This window comes from Etheostoma spectabile, chromosome 5, assembly GCF_008692095.1.
Source record: "Etheostoma spectabile isolate EspeVRDwgs_2016 chromosome 5, UIUC_Espe_1.0, whole genome shotgun sequence".
In the NCBI taxonomy this organism is placed as follows: Eukaryota; Metazoa; Chordata; class Actinopteri; order Perciformes; family Percidae; genus Etheostoma; species Etheostoma spectabile.
Window position 1 is genome coordinate 37,557,799 of NC_045737.1, and position 18,199 is coordinate 37,575,997.

The 18,199-nt window shown below is 44.6% G+C and overlaps 1 protein-coding gene across 1 annotated transcript in view; it reads right to left on the reverse strand.

The window, feature by feature from the left end:
- nup133 (nucleoporin 133) overlaps positions 1-18,199 on the reverse strand; it is a gene marked incomplete in the record, with an annotated part of 100,913 nt that overhangs the window by 73,639 nt on the left and 9,075 nt on the right. Inside the window, 2 exon segments of the mRNA XM_032516326.1 lie at positions 531-634; positions 7,785-7,900. Coding sequence (XP_032372217.1) covers positions 531-634; positions 7,785-7,900 — 220 coding nt within the window.

An 18,199-nucleotide genomic window follows, 5' to 3' on the forward strand; every position in this document is an offset into this window, starting at 1 on the left:
ATTTGTGCTGTAGTCAGGGCGTCATCGGAAAAGAGAGCTCGCTCTCAATGCCCCCCCCACCCCCCGAATAGATGAAGGCTATCATTTAAAACAGCTTCAGTTCCCCATCGTCCCCAATTTTCGAAATACAGCGTCAACTTAAACAAATAGTTTTTTTTTTTAAGGTGGGCCATTTAGCTGCAGGCCCCCCGTTTACTGACTATGGAGAAGTTCCTTATGCAACCTGGAAGTGTTTCTTTTTAGTTAAAACCAGGTTTCCTTTTGGGGACGTCATTAGAAATTTGGGAAAAATCAGAAGTTGGAAAAAAAGGTTATAAATTGCAAAACATCCCAGAATATTGCAATATGTTTAAAATTGCAATAAAATCGTATCGTGGCGTAAGTATTGTGATGATATCGTATCGGGAGGCTTCTGGTGATCCTCCCCCCCAATACCACCCTAAATACTGAAGGATCCAAACTATCCCTTTAATTCTCCGGACTGTAAAGGCGGTCGTTGCAGCTTCTAGGTTCTGGATCTTGAACCCTACCTTGGCGACGGCGGTCTGGCAGATCTTCCAGATGATCAGTCTCTCTCCACACACCATCCAGGCCCACCCGCTCTCGTCCACCTTCACCGAGATCTGGTCCTCAGCTAAAAAAAAAAGAAAAAAAAGGAGTCCGACAGACACAGAAACAAAAGCATGAGTCGGGTACATTCACAAAAAAGACCCTAGGTCGCCTTTTGGCGAGAGTTACGCTTTAATACAGTGGCAGAGCTCATGATTTCGTACTTAGTGCTTCAGCAATACTGATTTTGTACAGAAGAACCCACGTAACCCATGCATCTCACAGCACCTATCCTACACATTTGACCAATTATCTTCAACAGAAATGTTGTGTCTCTCAACCAGCTAGTTGGCAAACAAGTCATTTCTGCTGCAGCCAAAGCACATCAGTAGTTCAACAAAGGGAGAATAAAGCAGTTGGTCCAATGAGAACTTCACATGCCAGAAAAACTCCAAAAGCTTCACTGGAATGCTGTGGAGGAAAAAAAGTTTATTTTGCATTATGTTCCTTGACAACAGCCAAAGTGGGTCACTTATATAACTTGTTGATACATTGTTGTATTAACTATTATCATTGTTTTGTGTTTCATTTATCAATTGTATAACCTGTTTGTCACGTATCGAGCTCATGTTTTGAGAACGGCTTTCCATCGAGCTCATGTTTTGAGAACGGCTCTCCATCGAGCTCATGTTTTGAGAACGGCTCTCCATCGAGCTCATGTTTTGAGAACGGCTCTCCATCGAGCTCATGTTTTGAGAACGGCTCTCCATCGAGCTCATGTTTTGAGAACGGCTCTCCATCGAGTCAGTAGACGCTCTCATCGATCTCATTTTTGAGAACGGCTCTCCATCGAGCTCATGTTTTGAGAACGGCTCTCCATCGAGCTCATGTTTTGAGAACGGCTCTCCATCGAGCTCATGTTTTGAGAACGGCTCTCCATCGAGCTCATGTTTTGAGAACGGCTCTCCATCGAGCTCATGTTTTGAGAAGCGGCTCTCCATCGAGCTCATGTTTTGAGAACGGCTCTCCATCGAGCTCATGTTTTGAGAGCGGCTCTCCATCGAGCTCATGTTTTGAGAACGCTCTCTCCATCGAGCTCATGTTTGAAGAGCGGCCTCCATCGACTCATGTTTGAAACGCTCTCATGCTTGTTTGAGACGGCTCTCCTGTTTTGAAAACGTGGTTTCGAAGCAAGACGCCGGACTCACCAAGGGATAGGCTGAGAGCAGGGACTGGCCCTCCCTGCTCTCACACGACCCTTTGTTTACTCGAGAATAAAAGACGGGGAAATCCTTCGGTCTGGTGGAGTCAGCTGTGGGTTACGTACGACGCCCAGCCACGTTGATGCTGCTCTGCCCGGACTGACGGCTCTCCAGTCCTGTGTCACGGTAAGAGCTCAAAAGTAGTGTTTACTTTGCATCACGCATTGATTGCACGTGTGTGCTTGCTGCTTTGCTGTGTTCTGTGGCGGAATAAAAAGACATTTATTCTAGCAGATACAGTGTTGGAGTTTTTTGTTTGCGAAGTGGTGTTCACTTTGCATCGCGTGTTAGTAAAGTAGTGTTCACTTTGCATCACGTGTTTCCAAAGTAGTGTTCACTTTGCATCGCGTGTTTCCAAAGTAGTGTTCACTTTGCATCGCGTGTTAGTAAAGTAGTGTTCACTTTGCATCGCGTGTTTCCAAAGTAGTGTTCACTTTGCATCGCGTGTTATAAAGTAGTGTTCACTTGCTCGCGTGTTGTAAGTTGTTCCTTGCATCGCGTGTTGGTAATAGTGTTCACTTTGGCATCGCGTGTTAGTAAAGTAGTGTTCACTTTGCATCGCGTGTTTAGTAAGTAGTGTGCCACTTTGCATCGCGTGTTAGTAAAGTAGTGTTCACTTTGCATCCGCGTGTTGTGTAAGAGTGTTCACTTTTGCATCGCGGTTTGTAAAGTGTGTTCACTTTGCATCGCGTGTTAGTAAAGTAGTTCACTTTGCATCGCGTGTTAGTAAAGGTAGTGTTCACTTTGCAGCATCGCGTGTTGTAAAGTGGTTTCACTTTGCATCGCGTGTTGTAAGTGGTGTTCACTTTTGCATCGCGTGTTATTAAAGTCGTGTTCACTTGCTCGCGTGTTAGTACAGTATGTCCTTTGCATGCGTGTTTAGTAAAGTGTGTGTCACTTTGCATCGCGTGTTAGTAAAGTAGTGTTCACTTTGCAATCGCGTGTTGTAAAGTAGTGTTCACTTTGCATCGCGTGTTGTAAGTAGTGTTCACTTTGCATCGCGTGTTATTAAAGTAGTGTTACTTTGCATCGCGTGTTAGTAAAGTGTGTTCCCTTTGCATCGCGTGTTTAAAGTGGTGTTCATTTGCCTCGCGTGTTAGTAATGTGGCACTTTGCATCGCGTGTTAGTAAGTAGTTCTTTGGCATCGCGTGTTAGTAAGTGTGTTCCTTTGCATCGCGTGTTGAAGTAGTGTTCACTTTGCATCGCGTTTTGAAAAGTAGTGTTCCTTTGCATCGCGTGTTAGGTAAAGTAGTGTTCCTTTGCATCGCGTGTTGGTAAAGTAGTGTTCACTTTGCATCGCTGTTGGTAAAGTAGTGTTCACTTTGCATCGCGTGTTGTAAGTAGTGTTCACTTTGCATCGCGTGTTGTAAAGTATGTTCACTTTGCATCGCGTGTTGGTAGTAGTGTTCACTTTGCAATCGCGTGTTGGTAAAGTAGTGTTCACTTTGCTCACACGTGTTTTCCAAAGTGTGTTCACTTTGCATCGCGTGTTGCACAAAGTAGTGTTTCACTTTGCATCGCGGTTTCCAAGTATGGTTCCTTGCATCGCGTGTAGTAAAGTAGTGTTCACTTTGCATCGCGTGTTTCAAAGTAGTGTTCACTTTGTCCGCTTGAAGTATGTCATTTGCATGGAGTTGTAAGTAGGGTTCAACTTTGCATCGCGTGTTGTAAAGTTAGTGGTTCACTTTGCATCGCGTGTTGTATAAGTAGTGTTCACTTTGCATTCGTGCGTGTTAGTAAAGTAGTGTTTCACTTTGCATCGTGTTAGTAAAGTGTGTTCACTTTGCAATAGCGGTGTAGTAAGTATTTTTCACTTTGCATCGCGTGTTAGTATAGTGTGTCACTTTGCATCGCGTGTTAGTAAGTATGTTCACTTGCACTCGCGTGTTTAGTAACGTAATTGTTCACTTTGCATCGCGTGTTAGTAACGTGTGTAGTTTCCCTTTGCATCGCGTGTTAGTAAGTGGTGTCACTTTGCATCGCGTGTTGTAAATAGTGTTACGTGCAGTCAGCGTGTTAGTAAAGTAGTGTTCACTTTGCATCGCGTGTTAGTAAAGTGGTGTCACTTTGCATCGCGTGTTGAAAGTAGTGTTCACTTTGGCATCGCGTGTTGTAAGTAGTGTTCGTTTGCTCGCGTGTTGGTAAAGTAGTGTTCACTTTGCATCGTTGTTAGTAAAGTAGTGTTCACTTTGCATCGCGTGTTAGTAAAGTGTGTCACTTTGCATCGCGTGATTAGTACCGTGGTGTTCCACGTTGTCAATCGCGTGTGAGTAATAAGTGGTGTCACTATTGATCGCGGTTAGTAAAGAGTGTTCACTTTGCAGCGTGTTGAAGTAGTGTTCATTTGTCATCGCGTGTTATGGAAAAGTCAGTGTCACTTTGCATCGCGTGTTGTAAAGTATGTTCACTTTGCATCTCGCGTGTTAGGTAAAGTGAGTGTTCACTTTGCATCGCGTGTTGAGAAAGTAGTTCACTTTGCTGCGTGTTGGTAAAGTATTGTTCACTTGCATCGCGTGTTGGTGATGTTCACTTTGCATCGCTTAGTGGTAAAGTATGTTCACTTTGCATCGCGTGTTGGGTAACGTATGTTCACTTTGCATCGCGTGTTGGTAAGTAGTGTTCACTTTGCATCGCGCTGTTGTAAAGTAGTGTTCACTTTGCATCGCGTTGTGGTAACGTAGTGTTCACCTTTGCATCGCGTGTTGGTAAAGTAGTGTTCACTTTGCATCGCGTGTTGGTAACGTAGTGTTCCACTTTGCCATCGCGTGTTGTAAAGTAGTGTTCACTTTGCATCGGGTGTGGTAAAGTTAGTGTTTCAGTTTGCATCGCGTGTTGGTGTAGTGGTTCACTTTGCATCGCGGGTGTTGGTAAGTAGTGTTCACGTGCATCGCGTGTTGGTAAAAGTATGTTCACTTTGCATCGGCGTGTTGGTAAGTAGTGTTCACTTTGCATCGCGGGTTGGGTAAAGTAGTGGTTCACTTTGCATCGCGTGTTGGTAAGTAGGTTCATTTGCATCGCGTGTTGGTAAAGTAGTGTTCACTTGCATCGCGTGTTGGTAAAGTAGTGTTCACTTTGCATCGCGGTTTGTATAAGTAGTGTTCTCACTTTGCATCGCGTGTTGGTAAGTAGTGTTCACTTTTGCCCGATTTTTGTAAAGTAGGTTCACTTTGCATCGCTTGTTGTAAAGTAGTGTTCACTTTGCATCGCGTTGTTGTAAAGTAGTGTTTCATCGCGTTTGTCATCGCGTGTTAGCTAAGTATGGTCACGTTGTGCGTGTTATTAAGTAGTGTTCACTTTGCATCGGCGTGTTAGAAAGTAGTGTTCACTTTGCATCGCCTTTTAGTAACGTAGTGTTCACTTTGCACGCGTGTTAATAAGTAGTGTTCACATTTTCTCGGTGTTAGTAAAGTGTGTTCCATTTGCATCGCGTGTAGTAAAGTAGTGTTCACTTTGCATCGCGTGTGGTAAGTAGTTTCCTTGCCGCGTGTTAGTAAAGTAGTGTTCACTGTTGCATCGCGTGTTAGTAAAGTAGTGGTCACTTTGCATCGCGTTGTAAGGTATGTTCACTTGCATCGCGTGTTGGTAAAGTAGTGTTCACTTTGCATCGCGGTTGTTAATAGGTTCACTTGCATCGCGTGTTGTAAAGTAGTGTTCACTTTGCATCGCATGTTTTGTAAGTAGTGTTCACTTTGCATCGCGTGTTGGTAAAGTGTGTCACTTTCATCGCGTGTTGTAAAGTAGTGTTCACTTTGCATCGCGTGTTGGTAAGTAGTGTCCTTGCACGCGACTTGTAAAGTGTGTTCCTTTGCATCGCGTGTTGGTAAAGTAGTGTTCACTTTGCATCGCGTGTTGGTAAAGTAGTGTTCACTTTGCATCGCGTGTTGGTAAAGTAGTGTTCACTTTGCATCGCGTGTTGGTAAAGTAGTGTTCACTTTGCATCGCGTGTTGGTAAAGTAGTGTTCACTTTGCATCGCGTGTTGGTAAAGTAGTGTTCACTTTGCATCGCGTGTTGGTAAAGTAGTGTTCACTTTGCATCGCGTGTTGGTAAAGTAGTGTTCACTTTGCATCGCGTGTTGGTAAAGTAGTGTTCACTTTGCATCGCGTGTTGGTAAAGTAGTGTTCACTTTGCATCGCGTGTTGGTAAAGTATGTTCACTTTGCATCGCTGTGTAGTAAGTAGTGTTCCTTTGCATCGCGTGTTAGTAAAGTAGTGTTCACTTTGCATCGCGTGTTTCCAAAGTAGTGTTCACTTTGCATCGCGTGTTAGTAAAGTAGTGTTCACTTTGCATCGCGTGTTAGTAAAGTAGTGTTCACTTTGCATCGCGTGTTAGTAAAGTAGTGTTCACTTTGCATCGCGTGTTAGTAAAGTAGTGTTCACTTTGCATCGCGTGTTAGTAAAGTAGTGTTCACTTTGCATCGCGTGTTAGTAAAGTAGTGTTCACTTTGCATCGCGTGTTAGTAAAGTAGTGTTCACTTTGCATCGCGTGTTAGTAAAGTAGTGTTCACTTTGCATCGCTGTTATACGTCTGTTTGTTCACTTTGCATCGCGGTTAGTAAAGTAGTGTTCACTTTGCATCGCGTTTTGTAAAGTAGTGTCACTTGATCGCGTGTTAAGTAAATAGTGTTTCACTTTGCATCGCGTGTTAAGTCAAGTAGTGGTGCACTTTGCTTTGCATCGCGTGTTGTAAAGTGTGTGTTCACTTGCATCGCGTGTTAGTAAGGTAGTGTTCACCTTGCATCGCGTGTTGTAAAGTAGTGTTCACTTTGTCATCCGTGTTAGTAGTTGTGTTCACTTGCATCGCGTGTTATAAAATTATGTTTCACTTTGCAATCGCGTTTAGGTAAAAGTAGTGTTCACTTTGAGATCGCGTGTTAGTAAAAGTGAGTGTTCACTTGGCATCGCGTGTTAGTTAAATAGTGTTCACTTTGCATCGCGTGTTGAGTAAAGTAGGTGTTCACTTTGCATCGCGTGTTAGTAAAGTAGTGTTCACTTTGCATCGCGTTTATAAGTCTAGTGTTCACTTTGCATCGCGTGTTAGTAAAGTGGTGTTCACTTTGCATCGCGTGTGTAGTAAAGTAGTGTTGTCACTTTGCAGTCGCGTTTAGTAAAGTAGTGTTCATTGCATCGCGTGTTAGTAAAGTTGTGTTCACTTGGCATCGCGTGTTAGTAAAGTGTGTTCACTTTGCATCGTCGTGTGAGTAAACGTGGTGTTCACTTTGCATCGCGTGTTAGTAAAGTTGTTCCTTTGCATCGGTTAGTACAGTGGTGCACTTGCATCGGTGTTAGTAAAGTAGGTTTCACTTTGCATCGCTGTTTAGTAATAGTAGTGTTCACTTGCTCGCGTGTTAGTAAAGTAGTGTTCACTTTGCATCGTCTTAGTAAAGTAGTGTTCCCTTTGCATCGCTGTTAGTAAAGTAGTGTTCACTTTGCATCGCGTGTTAGTAACGTGTGTTCACTTTGCAATCGGCGTGTTAGTAAAGTAGTGTTCACTTTGCTCGCGTGTAGTAAAGTAGTGTTCACTTTGCATCGCGTGTTAGTTAAAGTAGTGTTCACTTTGTCATCGCGTGTTAGTAAAGTAGTGTTCACTTTGCATCGCGTGTTAGTAAAGTAGTGTTCACTTTGCATCGCGTACTGAGCGTGTGCTTGCTGCTTTGCTGTGTTCTGTGGCGGAATAAAAGGGCACGTCTATTCTAGAAGAAACAGTGTTTGAGTTTTCGTTTGCAACCGACCACCCCCTGATCCTGTATAAAGATTTCATAAAACAAATGCGTCATGATGAATCACTGTCCACCAAACAAAGAAGATCACATTGGCCTTTTTTCCTTTCATCTCCGTATTCTTCCACCTTTATTCCCGTGTTTGGTACTAGAACAGGATGCGGGATGCGTTTTTTTTTTTTTAAACAAACCCCGGACAGACAAGAAAAAAATGACATTGACAGGAGCGGACACTTGATTTAAGGTTTTCTTTACCGTCGGCCATCGTCAGCGCCTCCATCACTTTGACGGGCAGCGAGGAGCCGAAGGTTTGCACGTCGTAGTTGAGAGAATCTGCAGCTCCGTGGCTCTGGGCTCGGGTGGGCGTAGACCTGGTGGAGGGAGAGAGAGAGAGAGAGAGAGAGAGAGTTCAGTGCGCACCGGTGCAGACGGTTAGCCTCCACGTCGCGGCGGAACGTCACCGAAGATAGCAGTTCCACAGTCCTCACCCAGGCAGTGCCTGTTGGATGCTTGTCCTGGGAAATTAAAAAAAGTGATGTCAATAGAAAAAAAACAACACTTATTTACTGACTGAATGCTGACTGAATGATGGATGACACAACACCACATCCTTTCTCTCTCTTTACATAACGGGTTGTAGATCATACTGACGCTGTGGCAGCTCGTGTGTTCCAACACACACACCACCCACCCACACGTCCCACCACCAGAGCCACACACCTCACCACACCTACAACACTCACACACTGCCAGCACACACACACTCCACACACTACAACTCACCAGACACGCACCAACCAACAGCTCTCACACACCACACATCACACAAATACACACACACATCTCACACAGCATCATCATGAACACAAGGGCCCACACACCCTTCACTCACACTCACACCACCACTCACACACAACTCAACACAACCACCCTCAACTCCCTCACGACACTCAACCATCACACACACTCACTCAACACGACACACATCTCTCACCACCTCACACACACACTCCAACACACACTCACACCCTACACAGGTGCACACCACAGACCCGTTGGCTGTTCGACACACACTACGCAGACCTCCACCACCCCACACCACACTCAACACTCACTCACAGCAGGGGGGGCACACAACACTCCACACCACACACAACCACGTCACACCAAACACACACAAAAAACCCACACCACTCACACCATACACACACACACACACTCACTCTCCCATCTTTTTATGTCTGCCCTCTCAGTCCGAAACGTTGATCTAATAAAACCATTGTAACTCTAGTCATATAGTCTCATCCCCGTTGCTGTTACACCCCCTTAATATACTAGTTAACATGTTGCCACATGGATACCAAACATGCGGGTCTCCATCCGGTTGGACCCGTGACTCCGGTCCCTCCAGAATACTCTGAGTTTTGTGTTTTGTGTTTTTTGTCCTCGATAGATGCGATTATGGAAATCGGATGGGAACTTGCAGTAAAACGTGGGCGCTTTGATGTTCCGTCGTTCTGGTTGACGGTCCACTCCTAACTTATCCATGGCAACAATGGGAAACTGCTGGCTATTAAGTGATAGTTTGTGATGAAGCTTCTAAGGCCGCGCGTCCTTCATCCAACATTCCCTAGTCTGCGATAACTTTGGTGCTTTTTTTTTGCAATGAAAATGCAAATGAAAAAAAAAAGAAGTAAACCATTAAGCTTAAAAAAAAATAAAAATAAAAAGCTAGCAAAGTGCCACGTTTTCAAACAAAGTTCACATAATGCAAAAATCAACACAAAAGAACTACAACTGACAAATCCACATTTTTTCTCAAGCAACAGAAAGCAGAATAAACAGAAAGTTCCTAAAACCCACTTGTCCCCCTCCAGGAGATGATTAAAATACCCATTTATTACTTTAACGTGATGACGGAGCAGACCGGAGCACCGCGGGGTCTCCCGCCCAGCTCTGCAGGGGCTGACGTTCCACACGCACACAGGTCTCCATGGCAACGACGTTCATCGCTCTCAGCAACGTAACAACAATACAGTTAAAAAGGAAAAATAATAATAATGTGTCAATACATATATGCTAATACATTTATAATATATAATAATCATAATAAGAATATGTCAAGTGTAATATACTAATACACATTTAAATAATTAAAATTCCTCTGAATCTGTGTACATAACATAATCTAAAAATAAATCTATACATAATATCATACTAATACTAATTATAATATATGCTCAAGTATATAATAATAATAAAGACGAAAATAATTAAAATATGTCACTACATAAATAAATAAATATAAAACAATAATAATAATAGAATAATAGAATAATACATGAATAACTAATAATAGATAATAAGTCGCTTGTGCTTATTCGGTCATTGTTTTTGCGCGGCTTTTTAGTTTGTTATATTTTTCAGCAGTTTTGACAATCATTTTGTCGACCTTTGGTTTTTCTTTTCTTTCCCTAGGATGTTTTTTGTTTTACTTTGAGGGTGTGTATGTTCTGTGTTGGAGAGAGAGAGAGAGTGTGTGAGGGTGTGTTTGTTTGTTTGTGTGTGTGTGTGTGTGTATGGTATGTGTTTGTATTTGTTGGTGTGGAGAGGAGGTGTGTGTGTGGTGGTGTGTGTTTGTGTGTGAGAAGAGAGAGAGAGAGTAGATGTGGTGTGTGTGTGTCGTGTGTGTATGGCAGTTAGGTTTTGTAGTCTTGGGATGAGAAGAGAGAGTTGGTGTGTGTATGTGTGTGTGTGTGGAGTCCGTTGATGTAGTTGTGTGGGTGTTTGTGTAGCTGTGTGTTGTGGTAGGAAGAGAGAGAGTCTGTGTGTTGCTCACGTGTGTGGATGTTTGTTGGTGTGTCGTTCATGATGTGTGTGTGGTATGTCTGTGTGTTGTTGTATGTTTGTGTGTGTAGAGAGAAGATAGAGTGTGTGTGTGGTGTGTGTGTGGTGTGTGTGTGTGTGTGTTTTGTGTAGTTGGGAGAGCAGAGAGAGATTGTGTGTGGTGTGTGTGTTTGCTACATTTGTTGTGTAGGTGTGTGTGTGTGTCAATGTGTTTGTGTGGCGAGAGAGAGAGAGTGTGTGGGTGTCTGTGTGTGTGTGTGTGTGTGTTGTGGTGTTGTATGTGTGTGTGTGTGGAGTGCTATGTTGTTGGCGTGGATGATTGATGGAGAGAGAGGCGAAGAAAGAGAGTGTGTGTTAGTGCTGTGTATGGGTGTATGGTGTGCGCTAACAACACAGTGGGGGGATGTGTCGTGTGTCGTTGCTCGGGTCTGTTGTTCTGTGCGTGGTGTGTGTGTGGATTTGCTCCCTGTTTGTTTGTGTTGTGTGTTGAGAGAGCGAGAGAGATGAGTGTGTGTGAGTTGTATTGTGTTTCATTTTGTGTGGTGTGGTGTGTATTTGGGCAGAGACTGCGTGGTGGTGGTGGTACTGTGTTGTGTGAGGTGTGTGTATGGTCGTAGGGTAATGTGTTTGGTAATGTGGAGAGAGAGAGTCTTGTGTGTGTTTGGTTAGTTGTGTGTACTGTGTTACGTGTATGTGAGGAGAGCGAGTGTGTTGTAGCTGGTGTGTGTGATTGTGGTATAGTGGTGTGTGGGAGTCAGAAGAGATGTGTGGTATGTGTGGTGTGTGGTGTGTATGTGGAGAGAGAGAGTGTGTGTGTGGTGCATGTGAGAGAAGAAGAGTTGTGTGTGGTGTTGTGTATGTGGTGTGTGTGGTGGTATGTGAAGATAGTGTGTGTGTGTTGTGTGTGTATGGGGAGAGCACGTGTGTGTGTGTGTTGTGTGTTTATGTGGAGACGCGAGGAGAGTGTGGGTGTGAGTTCTGTGTGCTGTGGGTTTTTGTGGTGTGTGTAATCGTCTGTGTACGTGTGTGTGTGCGTATGTATTTGTGTGGAGAGAGAGGAGAGGTGAGTAGGGTTGTGTTTGACATGTGTGGTGTGTAGTTATGGGTTGTGTTTGTGTACGCGTGTTATGTGGTGTTGTGTAAAGTGTGTCGTGTCATGGTGGTGTTTCGTGCAGTGGGTGGTGTAGCTGACCTGTGTAGTGTACGTGTGAGGATGGGAGTGCTGGTGGTGCTGGTGTGGTAGGTGTGTGAGTGTTGATACTGATGTGTTTAAGTGGTGAGAGACAGCAGAGAGTTTGTGTTGTATGTTTTCTTGTCGTGTGTGCTGGTGAGATCTGTGTGATGTGTGTGTGTGAGAGAAGAGAGTGTGTATTGTTTGGTGTTTGTGTGTCTTGGATGATGGTAGAAGAGAGAGATGTGTGGTGTGACGTGTGGGTGTGTGGGTGATTGTTGTATGGTATGGAGAAGAGAGTGTGTGTTGTTGTGGCTGTGCTGTGATGTGTGTGTTGTCCTTGTGGGCGAGAGATTGAGCTGGTGTGTGTGTCGTTTGTGTGGTGTGTGGGGGACCCAACGGTGTGTATGTGGCGAGAGAAGTGTGTGTGTGTTGCAAGGTGATGTGGTGTGGGTGGATGTGGATGAGAGAGAGTGTGTGTGGTTGTGTGTGTTTGAATGTGTGTTGTTGTTGTGTGATGTGTCGTGTAGTGTTTGTTGTGATGTGGGTTGTGTGGGTGGTGCTGTGCTGAGGTGTGGTGGTGTATGGTTGGTCGAGATAGTGTATGTGAGTTTGGCTTCTTCGTTCTTCTGCATGTGTAGGGGCCTTTCCTTTTTGTAATATTGACCGGAAGTCTTTTTCTGGATTGTTCGCCCCCCGGGCAGTTACAGTCCAGCACCATTCCCTTTCACCAGCCCCAGTTTCCCACCCTCCTCACACTACCCGTACCCTGCGACCCCACCCCCGTCGCCCCCTCGCGGTCACCCCCCTCCCCCCCCCGCCCTCACTCCGTCCCCAGCGCCTCCCCTTCTCGTCTCCTACCTCAAAGTAGATCCGACGCAGGCCCGTTGCCTTCCTCCGTGGTCGGCTGTCCGTGTTGGCCCCTTTTTCCCTCGCCTCCCTCCACCCGGCGCTCAGACCCTCCTTCCCCGGGAACACCGCCTTGGCTTTCTTAAACCCGCGTCTGAGGGAGCTTTCTTAAAACTTTTTTGTTAATCCGTAGAAGATGAGTCCCCGCACGCCGAGCTGTGTTCCGCTGTGTGGTGTCCACAGTTCCTGCGAGCCCCGGGTTTTTTGACTCCTGGCTCTGGGTATCTCTGTGAGGAGCTGTTTAGTTCGGAGCAGAAGCCGGGACCACAGCTCTCGTCCACCGGCTCGGACTCCCTTACCGCGCCCGGCTGCGGTGCATCAACTGGAGAGCTCTTTCTTTCACTGCTTCGAATCACCTTCCACCGGATGCTCTATCCATGATAAACGAGCCCCATTACCCTCCTGTGTGTCCTCTCTGTTTTTTCCTCCTGGTTTAGTCCCTCCAGTTGTCCTTCCTGTTGTCCTCCTCGTTGTCCTCATTTGTTAATCCTTCATGTGTCCCATGTTGTCCTCATGTTGTCCCGCCGCGTGGTTTACTCATGTTTGCGTCCGTCTGGTGTTGTCCTCTTGTCCGCATGTTGTCTTCAGGTCTTGCCCTCTATGTGTTGTCTTCAGGTTGTCTTCAATGTTGAAGCATCTACTTTCCTCATGTTGGCCTCTGTTGTCGTCATGGGAAGGCTCCTGTGGCCTCCATTTGTCCTCCATGGTGGCTCCATGGTTCTATCATTAAGTTTGTCCTCATGTTGTCCTCATGTGTCACTTCATGCTTCCCTGTGTTGTCCTCTGTGTTTGTCCTTGTGTTTGTCCCTCATGTTGTCCTCTAGTTGTCTTCAGACGTTGCCGTCTCTCATGTTGTCTTCATTTTTGCTTTCTACGATGTCATTCATAGTTCTAGAGTCACTGCATGTTTTCTCATGGTTTGTACGTCACACGCCTGTGCTTCATGTGTCCTCATGTTGTCTTCCTGTTTTCGTCATGTTGCCCTCATGGGTGTGGCTGCATGTTGCCTTCATCGTTTAAGCTCCGATGCTTTCTCTTACATATGTTGTCCTCGCATTGTTGCTCCTCGTGCATGTTGGCCGTCAGGTTGTCCTCATTTTGTCTTCATGTATGCCATCATATGTTTTGTCTTCATGTTGCGCACATTCATGTGTAAGTTCGGGTTGTCATTCATTGATTGTCCTCCATGTTGTCCCTCAGTGTTAGTCCTTATAGTCTGTTAAGTGTAACGGAAATATAGTTACCTTGTGACCAACCGTGCGGCCTATAGGTTCTGAACTCTTTGGCTGCTCATAATTAATCACTGAGTTCTTACGTCATGCCTGCTCGTTTGACACACCTTATTGGGACGATGTTTCCGCTTTCAATCACTGAGTTCCCACCGTATTACCTCGCGTGTGGTGTATTCTGGGGGTGTAATTAGTGGCTTTTCTTCTGTTTGTTTGTTTCTTCTGCTCTTAATTCATCATCCATACTTCAACAGTGTTTATCACAAATTAGAGCCTCTCTCATCTCTCTCTCCTCTGTCCTCTGTTCTCTCTCTATCCTCGACGTTCTCTCTCCCCGATAGTGCTCATACTCGCAATCTCTAGTCGTCTCTCGCTAAGGACCCTCTGCCTCTCTGTCTCCTCTACCTCAGCTCCCTCCCTCTACACAACCTCTCTCATCCGACGTTTTTCTACACCGCTCGTCTACGATAAGAGTCCATCGGCTCGTCTCTCCTATCTGACCGCTTCGTTCTATCTAATCCGAAGTTCTCTACTCTCGATGAGTCTCTCCAGCCATAGGTCCGCAGATCATCCCCGCCTCTTCCTTTCTTCCGATACATTTCAGGTTCGCATGTCGCAGCTATTACACTGCTTTTTGACGCCAGATTCGAGTTGGTGTGTGTGTGTTGGTGTGTGTGTGTGTGTGTTTGTGTGCAGTGTGTCGTGTAGGGTGTGAGAGACGTGGAGGTGTTGGCTTCCTCTGTTGTGAACAGAGGCTGGAATGTGAATACAACTTACAGATAAGCCTTTCACACACACACACCCACACACACACACACACACACACACACACACACACCTCACACACACACCATTCTCTCTCTACATCCTCTTCTTCTCCACACCCACACACACCACAGAGCTATCAAAGCAGTTACACAGACGAGAGCCACAGCCACAGCGCCCGCACAGGACCCTCACTCTAACATCTAACAATTCATCGTTCTCGTTAGCAGTACAGAATGACGCCCATACGCCTCCGCGACAACACCGTATCCCTTCAACACAAGACTCCTAACCTTCCCAGAATTTCTATACTCAATACGACATGGCGGTGCTAAGACTCACGGTCCGATCTGTGAGCATCAGAGCCGGGAACACTGAATCTTATAATTTTACGATGGTGATCCTTTTTGACAGCCAGGATCTCTGGTTGGGTGGGTTTTGGGGACTGCGAGCGGGTGAGCTGGTAGGGCTATAAACGTTACAGTAGGCGATGTCGAGCGTTTCAGGTCGTTGAACTAGGCGATAGGGTCTTAATCGCCAAACCACGGAACTCGATCATCTCCCATAAGGGGTGGGCAGGGCCTGAGGGTGGGGTATTGTTTGGAGGATTTGACGGAGCGAGCAGATGCCTGATTCTCCTGGGAGGGGGGGCAATACGTCAGCGGAAGAAGAGAGCTTACCCCTTGACACCCTCCTTATTCGCGCTCTTTAATAATGGTAAGCTAATTTCCTCGCCTGATCTTCGTGAGGATAAAATTAAGGGTCGAATCTGATAAATGTGCAAGTTAGGCCAATCTGGAGCTTTTGGTTGTCTCAACTTTCTCAACAGGGTGACAAGGCAGGATTTTCGTTATTATTTTTTTTGTCTCCCAGTATCTCATCCGTACAATCTTACGGGGGGGGCATTCTTACTATCATATAGTAATCTACATATTCTCTATAGCATCCTTATGGTCTCTAGGGCAATATTCCCCAAGATCGGATATATATCTCGTAATATCAATCTTATATAGATATAGATTCTACTTTTTGAACCTTGATCAGTTGACTATGGCTCATGCAAAACAGGGAGGGCTATATGTGCTATGAGGGTGGTGTTGGTTGTTTGCGGAGTTGTTGTCTGTTGTTTTGTTTTGGTGTGGTTTTTGGGGGGGGGGGGGTAGAAGGGGGACCCGAAGTGCGATCACAGTACAGGACCCCACACTCGACGACGCCCCCGAGTATTCTTAAGGGCCGCTCTGAACGGGCCTGTGGAACAAAAGGAACAACTCAAGACACAACAGCTCCATACAGCGTAGCGGGGCCCAGCAGGCTGGCTGATGACCTCGAAACCCCCGCGCCCCTTGCAGGACTCAGAGCCATCCAGCATGCGGGAGCAGCAACTCTCTTACTGGGCTACGGGGGGGTTTGGGGGGCAAGAGGGTCAAGGAAAAAGAAAATAGACAAACAAGACAGAAAAAGCAATAACATTGGAAGAAGGAAACACAAAACCGCCCACCACGGGGGAACCTTTTCTCTGGCCACTGGGTTTGGGGTTGTCTCTGGAATGTCCTTAATTTATACTCTTTACCAAAAAACGGCGGAACGACGATGGGAAACGGGTATAAAAAACGGGCTAAAACTCAGAACTTTGAGGTACCAAGTGGAGAAAGCTCAGCTTTCCCTTCTTCTTTCTGTGTCTTCTGAGTTTTGTCCACCGTTCTAGTAAAAAAAGTGTCATTTGTGTCTGCAACACAGGGGCAATAATAGCTTGGGTACATTACGAGGACAATCAGGATGGCACCTTACCATAGTAGACACGGGTTTAATGGTTAGATGTTTTTTTTTGCTACTTTTTTTTTTTTTTTTTTCTTTTTTTTTTTTTTTTTTTTCTTTTTTTTTGATTTTTTTCTTTTTTTTTTCTTTCTTTGTGTTGCTCGTTAAAGTTTTGCTCTTTTTTTTGTTTCATTTTTTTCTCTTTCCTGATTTTTAGCTTCCATCTTTTACATTACATCTTAGTATTTTTTTCTGTTTTTACAAAAAAGTACACCCAAAAAAAACCCTCCTTGCTTTTTTTTTTTTTTTTTTTTTGTTGTTTTTTATTTCTCTTGCTTTTTTTTTTTTTTTTTTTGTTTTTTTGGTTGGTCTCCGTTTTTCCCTTGGCTTTTTCCTTTACCTAGTAATAGGTGCTATTGTTTTTTCCCTCAACCAACGATCATGTCCTCTCTATAACTTTTGTGCTTTCGCGTCATTGACAAGCAATTCTCTGAATCCAAGTCCCTGCGCACCTGCGAAGGTCTTACCGGAGTCCTATCAATAACTTTCTTATAATGCAACCGCTAACTCCAATTTAAAGAAGACTTATACATAAAGCCTCACGTTTGGATCTTTATTAACAAAATATGCACAATAGTCAGTCAAAACTTTGGTAATTCATTTTACCCAATGGACGCTTTCATATTTTCTTTTCAAAACATCCTTCCTTCCCTTTTACCTTTTGAATTAAAATCTTACAAGCCATGCGCTGCTTGACGTTAAAGAACCGAATCAGGGTCTTAATTTTCTACAGGGTACTGACACATAAACATATATTTTACTTGACTTTGTATTTTCTATCTTAGCTAGCTGTCCTGTTTCTCCTTTTTTTTTTTTTTTAAAAAAATAACCTTATTTTTTTTCATACAGTTTCTTTTTTTTCTTTTTTTTATTGTTCAGATCCTTTTATTTATATTGGTACAGTTAATTGGTGGCCTTTCCCACACTCGTGTCCCGGACGCTAACTTAACACGCACGTGTCCCTCTCTGCATTAAGCCAACAATCAAAGAACAGGAAACAATCAATAATCGGATGTTTCACTTTTTGTATTTTCTCGTCTATCTCCCTCCGCTGTCCTGTTCTATACCCTGTCAGCCTCTTTTTGATTTTTTTCCTGCTTGTTCTCTTTTTTGTTTTTTGCTTTGCCATCCCGCCCCTTTTTTTTTATTTTGTAATTGGATGTTGGCCCGGTATTTGTTTCTCCTCTTTTTTGTTGTTCTTTTTTCTCCTTGTTTTCCGCTGTATTCCTCCCTTTTCCCCCCCACCCCTCCTCCTCCCCCTTTTCCCCCCCTTTTTTCTTTCCACCCCCACTCCCCTTTGTTTTTTTTCTTCATCCTTTCCCTTTTTTTCCCGGGGCCCCCCCCCCCCCCTTTTCTCTTTTTTGTTCCTTTCCCTTTATTTTCCCAAATTCCCCGCCCTGCTATCCCACGGTCCCAAATAGGTGTGTGTGTGGTGGTTTTGTTGGATAAATTGTTGTCCCTAATTTTTTTTTCATTTTTCCGCGCGTTTTCTGTGTTTTTTTTCCTTTTTTTCCTCCCCGTTTTTTTATTTTGTTTTATTATTAATATTATTTTATTTAAAGTTTGGAAATATTTATTTCCCCCCCCCCCCGTTTTTTTTTTTTTTTTTTTTTTTTTGTTTTTTTCCCCGCCCATACAGTGGTGTGAAAATATAATAAGAAAGGATGGGGCGTGGTGACTAACACGGGTAATTAGCTTTAATTAGTATCCTCCCCCCCGCCCCCCCTCCCCCCCCAACCTGGTCTTTTGGTCCCGAGGGTAATTACCATCCCTAGCAGAGACCTCTACTATACGCTGACGCGATTACAAACAACAATCCGTTACACCTGCTGGAGGACATTCCTCCTTAGAGCACATTACAGGACTTCATACTGCGGACAGGGTTTTAGAAGAGAGAGAGAGAAACAAAAATATAGAGAGGAGAGACATAGAGA